The sequence below is a fragment of the Dermacentor silvarum genome, chromosome 1, assembly GCF_013339745.2.
Source record: "Dermacentor silvarum isolate Dsil-2018 chromosome 1, BIME_Dsil_1.4, whole genome shotgun sequence".
NCBI classification, from domain to species: domain Eukaryota; kingdom Metazoa; phylum Arthropoda; class Arachnida; order Ixodida; family Ixodidae; genus Dermacentor; species Dermacentor silvarum.
The window spans coordinates 332122747-332135141 of NC_051154.1; the positions used below are offsets into that span (position 1 = coordinate 332122747).

Consider the following 12395-nt stretch of genomic DNA (forward strand, 5'->3'; position numbering starts at 1 on the left):
TAAGTGACTTCGAATTATCGGGAGTCGACTGTATTTCTTAACCTTTTGGGTGTGGGGCATTTTTCCAAAGTGCAACACATCCAATTTCTAAGTAACACATTAGCAGGCCCTAAATTCAAGTGCTGGCTAGGTTGTTGAACATTTTACGAATTTCTTGATCTGCAAATTCAAGCAAAAATTAATACATGCCAACACTGATTTTTATTAGGATAATTAGAGTTCCTGAGGCAACATGGCATCTTTGTCACTATCCCTTAGAGGCCCCTCATAATTAACATCGAAGTTCTCTGAATCGTAGCTCATTAGCAGTTCTTGAATTTCTGCATCGTTGAAAGACCATGTGCTCTTTTTGTGCCACTTTGCCATGCCTGAAAACGAGAGATGCGAGCAACACTGACAGTTAAGCTTTGTCATGCCATCTGTCGTAAATATTAGTGTAACCAAATTTTGAGTAGATGGTGCAAGTGGTCTTAAAGTGTTAACTTAAATTGACGTGCCTTTGGTTATAGTTTTAAGTAGCACCAATCATTGATCTGTGGCTGCCATCTGCTTCTAATTTGTTGCTAGAAACCAGTTCAACTTTCACTCATGAGATAGCCCACCATTTATTACATAAGGTAAGATCTAGCAGGAAAGACCCCGGCGAAAATTTTGTTCTGTAGAGGAACATTGAGAGCGTAAACAGAAGTCTGTGCTGGTGATTTAAGAAACAACATTTATGAAAGGCAGTGGTCATAACTGTCAGCTACTCTGTGCTTGGGGAAATGCCTTGATGTGAGCAATAGTTTCTTATGATTGAATTTGTAGGTTTAATGATCTTTAATTTTTCTGCTCAGGTTGTGGGTGCACTCACAGAAAATAATGATGTGATAAAATGGATACCCATTGAACCAGACGACAACAAGGTGTCTGGTATAAGCTGGTGGATCCTGCAGTTCTCACCGCCAGATGAGACAAGTGAGCTACACACCATGCTTCTCTTTATCCTTGAATTGAAGATTGATCTAGGTTCTTCTGCACTGGCTAGTCATATTTTCTCAAAATATACATCGTGGTACTTTGGAATTTGAACTGTTCTAAGCAAGGCTCTTTTGCTTTGAATAGGTATTACCAGTATTACGAGTTATTAAAGGCCCCTATAATGTTTTTGACATTGCTCCCATTCATTAATTTAGTAGTTTTACCTTATTTTGATACCATAAATATTAACAGTTCTGTCAGCATACTTTTGAGAGCGAATGCGCTACTGATGTGTGGCTGTGCACTCAAAAGTCTAAGGTAGCCTAATACAGCTGCTTAACATATATCAATCCAACCTACACTATTCTGAATGTTAACGACATCAACTGTGGTATCTCCTACATTTTTTGGATTAACTCAAAGAGCTGGTTGAACAAATTGGTTGATACTTTAGAAGCCAGTGTAGCACAAACCAGATGAACATAATAAACTGATGACGGGACAGCATGGGTACTATCTTCCCTTGCTGTACTGTCTTCTGTTATGGGTCCACCTTTTTCGTGCTTTGTATCGTGACTTCCTCATTTATGGTTTATTTTTGGACTGTAGAACTGTAAGATTCCTGAAGTTAACGTGCATCTTTTATGCTTTATAACTAGAACAACGTTTTGGCTGCAATGTTGAGTGACGCTGACAGCAGGCCATTATCATCTGTTTTGCGCTTTGAATGCAGATATGATTTTTGAAGCAACCCTAGTGACGCCAAAGAACGAGACTGACCTGCCCCTCATAGTGTGGCCCCACGGTACGTTCTTTCATTCTTTGTTGTTCCAGCTAACAGTGTACTTGTTGTGTTTGTTTAAGAAACAGAAACACCAGAATTTTCTGTTTGGTCGGAAGCTAGCTGCAGCATGGAAAGCGAAATGTTACAGTGCCGACTGAAACTGGTCCACCACCAAATTTGGCCAGCTCATATGTAGTTCAACAACAAAGGATGTGATGACAAACAATTCTGCGAGGAAAAACTTCTTGTCAAACAGCTTTTCGTGATCCCATCATATTAAACTAAAAGAAAACCTGCAGCACTTCAATAGAACACTAAAGCGGTATTAACACAGGGTAGCTCATGATGTAGAGGGGAGCATAACGCCATGAACCGTCACGCTGTTTTGAGCTGCCTCACTGTTCACACGGATTGTGCTGAGATTAAGAAACATAAATGTTTGCGGATGATTTTAGCAGCCTAGACTCGCAAAACTGAGCAAGCACACATAGGTAGGCTGTGTTGAGGGAAATGGAAAACAGTGTTGCCTTGTTGCTGAGTTTCAATGTGTCGGCAGGTGTTTGTGCCAGTGAAAAACAGTTGCTGCGAAGCGAGCAAGACCTTTAAACACCCGCAATGGCAGCGGCAATTAGAATGCTGTGATAGGCTGCTAGACTAGTTGGAAAGAGCCCTGCTATCTCTCTGGAAAAGAGGGGGAATGTTTTGTACTGGCCCAGAAAAACGTCTTCCATCCCCTGGCGATGTATTTGCCAGCCTCTTGTCCCTGAAAAGGTGTGACATTGTCACCATGTGATGCGCACTCCCTGCTGCAAAGAGAAGGATTTCTCCCCATTGTGAACACTGCTTTAAGAGCAACACTAAATCAGTTTAGGCTGGTAATAATACTTTAAAAATAGCACACTATATGAATTCATTTGGCAGAAAACAGTTGATTATTAATGCAAAAAATGAAGGCCAGCTTTCCCCTAAACTTCGTGCCAAATCCTTCGTGTCGGTACATCGATGCGGTGTCACAAATTTCAAAGTATTTTCTCCTTGGTCTGCTTTGGTGCAGAGAAAGCATTCAATGCTTACTGGGTCGAGTCCTTGGTTTCCTTAGAATGCTATGTAGTACTAATTCTTTAGCAACAAATTTAATTTTTAATTAATATTATAATATTTAAATGTTATGGAAGTCATGATTCCCCTTCTTACATAATTAAGCGGTCCTTGAAGCTCGAAGAAAGGTAGCATGGCTAAAATTTACTTTCGGCATCTCGACATACGAATTACAGTTTATCCATCATCACCCCAACAAGGTAACTCCAATTTTAACGGGATAGCGTTAAGGGCCCCGTGTCGCAGAAAATCTGGCGTCGGTTTCGGCATAAGCATCGGTGTCCAGGACATCCGTGGTGGAGAAATTCATCCCGAACCACCCCGGGGTGACCACACAGGCCCTTTGCGTGGCGTGTTAGTGAACAAAACTTGAATTTCCCAAAGTAAGATCCGTCAGAAAAAAATTGTTAAGTACGACTTAACTACAACCTACAGACATAATTGCTTCGGATTGTAATTTGAATATACGAGAAAAAAAGCCTGATAAGCCGGCAGGGATTTGGAATGCTATCGTGTTCCACTCTTAAAGGCGAAGCTTAAGCATCCTCCAATTCTGATAGTGCGTGGCTCCGCTCAATCAACCAACGCTCATGCAATTTTGGACGCGCACGTGCCTCGGGGCAACAGCAAACAATTAATAAAATAATAAAAGGTCCTAGAGCCTTCACGTTTTGATATGAGACAGCTTATATTGCCCTTATTAAGATGTTTTCTCAGCAATGCATTTGTGTTTAAAAGTGAAGCCAACTCTAATGGGATCGGTGTAAGCTTAGTCTTTGTAAGCTGGCTTTCCCACGTTGGTATTGCAGTGAAGCCTATTTAAAGAAAATGTGATGCAAATGGGGCTCGATAACGCTATCGCGTTCCACTCTTAAAGGGCAAAGCTTAAGTGTCCTCCAATTTTTGCTTGCACGAATCACCTCAAGTTTTTTTTTACCCCCAGAACAATTACTGAAAGGAACACCCTTTGTGTTGATTTATTCATGTCCAATAATGTGCCACTTGCAATGGAAAAATTCTGCTTGTTGCGAACTTTTTTTTTTGTGCTTGTGCACGTATGCGTAAAATGATGAATCATGCCCATGCTCTTGCTGTGTTAAGTTTGGTACGGCTTGATTATTTCATAGTTTTTTTACACTGCTCATATTTTCTTCTTTCCGCAAAAAGAAGTGCGTTGCTTCTAATTCAATGTACACAGTCCCTTGCATTGTACACTGTATTAATTTTTCTTTTTCTTCTTCCCCTTGAAATGTCATGTGTTAGGCATCACAACTGTATAAACAATAATCCATGCCTGCTTTGGCCACCAGTTGGCCTGCAGTATACTGTAAGTAAATGAAAAAAAAATAATAAAGAAGCACCTGAGCAGCCACAGTCAAAGTCCGTAATGTTATGGCAAGTTGGTTCAGGAACTTCAGGACAGCGTTGTCTCTTGGTTTTGTGTCTTTTCTGGCTTGCCAAGCCTTTTCTTACCTTAGGAGCAGCCATTTTGGTATCGCATAAGCGTAACTAATACAGCTTGACCTAATATTTTTTTTGAGTTCCTTTAAATCCAACTGACCTATTGCAACTCTTGTCAATAAATGCTGCTCCACTGAAATGGATGCCTTGCAAACGGAGTCTTTTACTGGAGTTGTTTGTATCTTTTATAGATCTGTGATTGTTTAATTCATGGGTTAAACAATGGGAGCTCACGCATGTTCTCACATTTCTCCCAACTTCTTGTTATATAATTTAGGTGGCCCTCACAGCTCCTGTCATGCTGGCTTCCAGCTCTACACGATCCTCTTTGTCAAGTGTGGATTTGCTGTGCTCCTAGGTAAGAAACCTAAGTCAGTATGAAAAATGAATGCATTTCGTGGTCAAATGGCATCTGTAAGCACTGCATCCTCATAGCTTGCACACCTCTGGCATCAGTAGCTCGCCCAGGATCTCTGCCATGGGGGGGGGGGGGTGGTATATTTTTGCGGTGGCGGGGGGGGGGGGGGGGAGGAAGCACTTTGCATAAAATGCAATTTCCTCCCTTTAGCCAGAGGAATCCAACAGCAAATAAAAGGCCTATTAATTATAATAATAATGACACCAAAGATGTTGACTATGTTTATTTCAGTGTTTTACTGAAAGTAACTTAAGAGTGATTGAATAAATGCAGTCGAATCTCGTTAATTCAAACACACTTAATTCTAACTGCCGGTTTATTCGAACTGACGCTGTGGTAAGTTATATGTATTTGAATGGGCGAAAACGCTCGGTAATTCGAACGGGAAAGCATTTGCTATGGTTAATTCGAACATATTGCGGACCGACAATGCTCTCAGCAGCGTGCCAAATAACGCGGTGGCGCCTCTGACTGGCATTGCTCCGACACCGCCATAGAGCAAAAGCTTAGGAGAGGCCCCTTAATGCAGCAGCGGAGGCGCAGTCCGGCCAATCAAACTGCCCATGCCGGCAAACGCTCGCTTCCCGATAACGGCAGAAAATGAAACTTCAGGGAGCAGGCTAAGCTGGCGTCGGGCCGGCTGGACCGGCAGCACCAGCACCCACGCTGGCAAACGCTCGCTTCCCGATAACGCCAGAAAACGAAACTTCAGGGAGCGGGCTAATCGGCGCCGGGCCGGCCGTACTGGCGGCACCGGCACGGCGGCGGGCGCCGCCGGCAGAGGAGATCCAGGGGAAGGAGAGAAGAGACCTGCACGCCATTCCAGAAAGCACGTTTCAGGAGGCTTTCAAAAAAATGTAAGAAAAGGTAGGAAGAGTGCATTGCCAGTAGAGGAAAATGATGACTTTGAAGGAGACAGCACTTAAGATGTACCACAAGCAGTAAAGGTGTTATACCAAAAGTTCCGTGTCTTTTTGAACACACCTCGTATTATAGGTTTTTATTTTATAGTGACACTCACTAGATTTAAACTCCCATCATTGCTTAGATTTCATTTACTGAAATGCTATTGCTCGCCCCAAAATAAAATGGTGGTAAATTAATTATTTATTTTTATTTATTTATTTGTACCTCAAATACTTCTTTCGGGGTTTTACATGAGGGGTGGGCATATCTAGTAGGTTACATTTTCGATGAACGCCTTGAACGATGAATGATTGGATTGGTGCATCGCTTCGGCAGGTAGTCAATTCCAGTCCTTCGCTGTCTGTACGAAGAAAGAGTTAAGATGAGCGGCGGTGCGAGCTGGGGGGGGATAAACAGCCTTTGAATGGCTATGACGGGATGAAGTTTGATGCGCAGGTATGATGTCGGTCTGGTGAGGCAACGAGTGATAAAACTTGTAAAAGAGACATAGCCTTGCTGTTTTGCGGCGGTGCTCGAGGGTTGGAAGGTTCAGAGATGACTTAAGTTTAGTGACGCTAGTGTGGTAAGAGTAGTCGGAGTGAATGAACCTTGCTGCGCGATTCTGTATAGATTCTAGTGCTGTCGCCAGGTTAGATTGGTATGGGTCCCACACTGAGCATGCCTATTAAGTTTGGGTCTAACAAATGTTAAATATGCTAGTAGTTTTACTGAAGGGGGTACGAGACGAAGATTACGGCGCAGGTAACATAGAACACGATTGGCATCATTGCTAATGTTGCAAATGTGTGAAGACCAACCGAGGTTACTGGATAGGTTAACACCTAGGTACTTATAAGAAGTGACGGCACATATTTCAACACCAGCGATAGCGTATTTAGCTGAAATAAATGATTGGCGACGGTGGAAAGTAAGTAGCGACGTTTTTTTGATGTTGAGAGACATTAGCCAGTTATTACACCATGTTTCAATGATGTTAAGGTCGGACTGGAGTGAACGAGAATCAGCGTCGTTAGTAATAGGACGATAGATTATGCAATCATCAGCGAACAAACGAATTTTCGAAGAACAACCTTTCGGTAAGTCGGTAATGTATATTAAAAAGAGTAGTGGTCCTAGGACCGTGCCTTGCGGCACACCGGAGATAACGGGTGATAGATTAGACGAGCATTGGTTAGCGAAAACGAACTGTTGACGGTTAGTCAGAAAGTTGCATACCCATTGGAGAACAAGAGGGTTAAGATTTAGATGCGATAGCTTTAGGAAGAGTCGTTCATGAGGAACCTTGTCGAATGCCTTTTGGAAATCTAGAAAGAGGGCATCTACAGGTACGTTTTGATCAAGATGTGAGCTTATGTCATTAACGAACAGAGGTAGTTGAGTCTCGCAGGACATGCCTTTCTGAAAGCCGTGTTGATTAGGATTGAAAAAATTAGCGGATGTTAGGAACTTTACAATATGAGAGTAGATTATATGCTCCATTAGTTTTGAACAAACACTGGTGAGGGAAATTGGACGGTAATTGTGGCACGATGACGATGGTCCTTTTTTTGGCACTGGAATTATCTTACCTATTTTCCAGTCCTGCGGCAACCCTCCAGATGATAATGATTGCTGAAAGATGTGACACAAAATTACACTAGAGATGTGTGCAGTGTTCTTAAGCATTTTGGAATTGATTCCATCGATGCCGGCCGACGATGTTAATTTGAGGGATTCTATTAGCTTGGTGATGCCGTATGCGTCAAATGTTATGTCTGGCATGGTTGGGTGGTTGAGGCAAGGACAGTCTGGGAGGTCAGTGTTAGGCTCAGAAGTGAAAGCGGAAGAGAAGACAGAGTTTAGTATTTCACATGCTTTATGGTCAGGAACACGGTTATTGTCGTCATCATACAATGATAATGGTTTATAGTTATTTGGGGCAATGTATTTTCAGAATTGTTTGGGATTATTTTGAAGCATGCTAGGGAGCGTTGATGAGAAAAATGATCGTTTCGCTGTTGCGGCCAAAGAATTAAACGCCTTTTCACTGGTGTGATATTTCTCCCAAGCAGGAGCGGTGTTTGAATGTTTGGCTGTGCGAAATAGTTTTTTCTTTTTATTCTTTAGTCGTTTTATTGAGTTGTTGAACCATGGGGACGAAGGTCGCTCGGTTAAGGTGATAGTTGGTATGTAAGTCTCAGCCAGTTCGAGCATTATATTTTTAAAAAGCGTCCAGTTGGTGTGAACTGTGCTCTTCGGGAAATCTATAATATACCAGCTGTAAACTCGGTTAGTTCATTGTTAATACGGACGTAATCACCTTTATCGTAAAGTGTTATTTTTTTCTTTCTTTTTTTACTCTGAGGTAGTTGACAAGATAATTCCGCATGCAGCACTGAATGATCGCTTAATTCTGGTAAATGTGTTATGGAAGAAACACTGTCTGGATGGGATGTTAAGATAAGTTCAAGTATGTTAGAGCACTCTTCGTTTTTTCGCGTTGGGGTAGATACTATCTGTGTCAGACCAAAGGTGAGGCATGTGTTAAGGAAATTACTTTCGGGGTTATTTTTTGACAGAGTTATGGCTGGTTCAGACCATGTTATACCGGGAAGGTTAAAGTCACCTAAGAGGAGTAGTTGCGCATGACTGAATGACTTCGTAACAGATTGTAGTGCCTCGTGGAAGTGAATATTGAAGGAAGCATCTGCGTCGGGGGGTCGATAGCATACACCGATAAGAATTGGTTGGTATGAAGAACTGCACAAAATGAATAAAATTTCTAGAGGTGAAGTGATATCAACAGCCGAGCAACATAGGCTGCGATGGGCAGCTATCAGGACACCTCCTCCGCGTTTGCCTATACGATCCCGCCTGAAAATATCAAAATCTTGGAGGAATAAGTTAAGTTCTGTGTTATCGACGGTTGAATTCAGCCATGTTTCTGTTAGTACTAGAAGCTTACAATCTGATTAATCAATGAGGCTACGAAGTGCTTCGCGCTTGGGCAGCAAGCTTCTTATGTTAGTATAAATAAATGATACAGGAATGCTATTTGGCTTTGCAGTAGTGCGCGATGGTAGCTATGAAGTTGATACGACTCTGTTTGTAGCGTTATCGTACTTGTAAGCTCTGTTTTTCATGATTAGTTTATCATACCGAAGCTTAAAAGGTTTCTGCCGGGACTTGCCGAACTCGATTAGTTGTTTACGTGCATGCCGAGTGTTAGATGAGTAGTCTTCTGATATGCTATGGTTGGACCCTCTTAGTTGTTTAGCATTTGAAAAAATATTTTGTTTCACTTTGAAATGTGCTAACTTGACAATTATAGGTCTAGTTCTGTTAGTGTTGTACTTGCCAATTCTGTGGGCACGCTCGACATCTAAGGGGCCCAACTTGATATTAAGTTTAGAATTGCAAAGTTCCGTAATCTTGCTTTCCGATTCTTGCCATGTTTCCCGCTCACTGTCAGCTACGCCAAAAAACATAAGGTTAGACCGACGGGCCCGATCTTCTGAATCGTTAAGTCGCGATGATATGTCGGAAATGGCTTTAGTGTTCTTATATACAACTGTCTTGACGCAACTAACTTCGGCCTTCAGTGCAGTTATGGAGGAAACATCATCTTCGATTTTTGTCAGTCGCCTCTTTATGTCGTCAAAAATTTTCTCGTTCTGCGATAGTTTGGCTCGGATTGATTTCATTTCGTTTAAGAGAGACGCCTGACCTGACCTTATCTCCTCCAACGCTACAATTATGTCGCAGGATGCCTGCGTCGAACTGGAACGGGTGCTGGGGCCGGGATTAGATTCTACGTCGCCACAAAGTGCGAGAAGTTGTAGAATGATAGACGTGCAGTCACGAACAATGGTAACGCAGTAGCCTGGGCTTGGCAGCACTAGCAAAGCGGAATAGCGGGAATGACGTGCATAAATAGTGCAATGATTTGTTACCTGTAAGGCGAAAAGGCGCCGGACGTCAGTGAACCACATTGTCGTAGTGCCACCAAGCCCACTGATGAGCGCGAGGGGGTGACGTGTTTTATGCGTGAAGGTTGATGTCTGTGCCGATGCGTCGGCTGATACACAGCAGCATAAAGACGATAAATGCGGTAGATTTCCGGTCAAGGGTGGTGCGGCGCAGTAGTCGTCGCTTGTTTCAGTTTCAGCACTGGTGAGTAGATGAAGTTGGTCCAGCTGTATCGCTAGCGCGTTAAAGGTAGGGCGAGCTTACCCCTCCAGCGACGGCGTACGGCAGGCTGTAGACGTGAGGCGGTACGTAGTGGTGGTCAGGATTGGTATTTGCTGGCACACGATTCAGCAGGTTTCGCCAGGCAGGTGTATCCCGTAAGCCAACACACCGTAAGGCGGGCGTGCCCGCAGACTTCGTGGTGGCTCCAGGAGAACAGCAGGTGCCAACGGGAAAGCAGAAAACTGTGAGTACCTGTAAGGCGAAAAGGCGCCGGACGTCAGTGAACCGCATTGTCGTAGTGCCATCAAGCCCACTCTTTTCTTGTGGCCAAATGGTGGACATTTGGCCACAAGGCTTGCCATCACAATGGGGTGATGATTACGGCATCAATAGCTTTTCTTCCCTTTTGCAGTGAATTACAGAGGATCCAAGGGATTTGGAGAGGACAATCTCCGATCACTGGTGGGAAAGATTGGTCAGCAAGACGTACTTGATGTTCAGGTAACTTTAGAGCCTACCACTCGGCTCCTTTCATCATGTGACTAGTGACGAGATATCTAAGTTTTCATGATTTCAATGGCAGCACTTTCGTTAAGTGCTCAGAAACTGTTTGTGTACATCATTGAGTAAAAAAGGTTTCCTGGCATCATAAGCATAACATGCTTTTTTTTTCATACAGTGTGCAGCTGAAGTAGTAGCTCAGCGATATGAGATCAATCCCGACAAGATGATCATATTTGGCGGTTCTCATGGAGGCTTCTTGGCATGCCATGCTATTGGCCAGTTCCCGGTATGCATCACAGTGGGCTTTCACTTTTCTCTGTACAATTGACTTGCATTTATTCAAACTTCTAGGGACCATAACATTTTGTTTGAATTATGTGAATTAGACTCAAGCAAGATTCGAAAAAGAATAATGAGTTATAACGTGTACCGTTGAACACACACAGGTTCTTTCAAACATACATGACTGTAGTGGTTATACATATTTATGAACGACCTGGTTCTTTTCGCGGTGATCTTCTGTGGGGTGAATTTATGGTAGCGCCCTGAATATTCGCAACCCGGACATCAACAAGCAGCCTGGATGTCAAATGTAGGCATATTTCACCTATTCATGCCATATGAATGTCCTCTGCTCAGCCATTTTCTGTTTACTTATTTTGCCCCTGGCAAGTAGAAAAGTTCGACTTGACTCACTTTCATGGGAATGCACTTTGCCAATTCAAAATTTGGTTGATGTTGCCTTCCAAAAAAAAGTTTTTGTAACACTTCGTGCAATTATGTTCTATCCCACTGCATTTCATTAATGTACAGTCGAATCTCGTTTATTCGAACTCACGCTGTGGTCCCGTCAAAGTTATATGTATTCCAATGGGCGAAAATGCCCAATAATTCGAACGCAAAAGCATTTGCGACGGTTAATTCGGACATACCACGCACCGACAATGCTCTTAGCAGCGCGCCATATCACACGGCGGCGCCTCCGACCGGCATTACTCCCGACACCTCGACACCGCGTGGTCAGAGAGCAAAAGCTCAGTAGAGAGCCCTCAATGCCGTGCGCGAAGGGAAAAAAAACACTGTGCCGTAAATTTCACCCTCTTTCACATGGCAAGGTCGCCGTTTCTACGTCGTGCCGGAACACGCGTGTACATGCCAACAACAGTGTACTAGACAACCGTATTCTAGTACACTCTAGTGTCGAAGTCTCAGCCACGTGGAGAAAATGCCCGTGAACCCTTCTTTTTTTATGCTTCCTGTATTTTCTAGTCACGTGTTGACCTTGCAAGCTGCAGCTGCTGCGCAGAGGAAAGCAGCGGCGGAGGCCCAGTCTGGCCAACGAAACTGCCCACGCCGGCAAGCGCTTGCTTCCCGATAACGGCAGCAAATGAAACTTCAGGGGGAGGGCTAAGCTGGGGTCGGCATGGCAGTGGGCGCGCATGGAGACAGTCGAAGGCGAGGGAGCTACGATGGAGTTGATAGGGAAGGTGAGGGAGCCACCGTGCACCGAAGCCACTGTTACCGATGCAGAGGAGTTACCGAGACCAAATCCGCTTCCCTGCCGCCCTCCTCCCTCACCTTCGATAGTCTCCGCACGCACCCGTCACTGTGCCGGTGCCGCCCGGTCCCTGAAGTTTCATTTTCTGCCGTTATCGGGAAGCGAGCGTTTGCCGGCGTGGGCAATTTCATGGCCCGCGCTCGCTATGCGCTTGTGCGCCACGATATTTCATGACTCGCAACGTTCGTGCATTGTGCTAGGGTGCACGAATACTTCAAAAATACGTCCTTTTAATTCAAACTTATTTTAATTCGAACAAATTTTCGGGCCCCTTCGAGTTCGAATTATTGAGATTCGAATGTACCACTACTCCAATGAGAGCCTTCCCCCCCTCATGTGGGAACATATATAACGACAGTTACACTTTAATTGCATTGTGCTTACGTAAGCGGTTTGCATAGGTTACAAATTTGCATGCACGTCAATGTTGCACCCTGCTGTATGCCACCTGGAGCACAGACTTTGTCAAGGCATTAGTCAAAATAGCTTCTTTTCTGTGCTCCTGACCCAATGTA

At 43.8% G+C, this 12395-nt stretch overlaps 1 protein-coding gene across 1 annotated transcript in view; it reads left to right on the plus strand.

Moving 5' to 3' along the window:
- LOC119437361 (acylamino-acid-releasing enzyme-like) overlaps positions 1-12395 on the plus strand; it is a 58995-nt gene that overhangs the window by 39681 nt on the left and 6919 nt on the right. The window contains exons 14-18 of the mRNA XM_037704395.2: positions 837-957; positions 1694-1765; positions 4581-4661; positions 10231-10319; positions 10498-10608. Coding sequence (XP_037560323.1) covers positions 837-957; positions 1694-1765; positions 4581-4661; positions 10231-10319; positions 10498-10608 — 474 coding nt within the window. The remainder of the gene's footprint in view (positions 1-836; positions 958-1693; positions 1766-4580; positions 4662-10230; positions 10320-10497; positions 10609-12395) is intronic.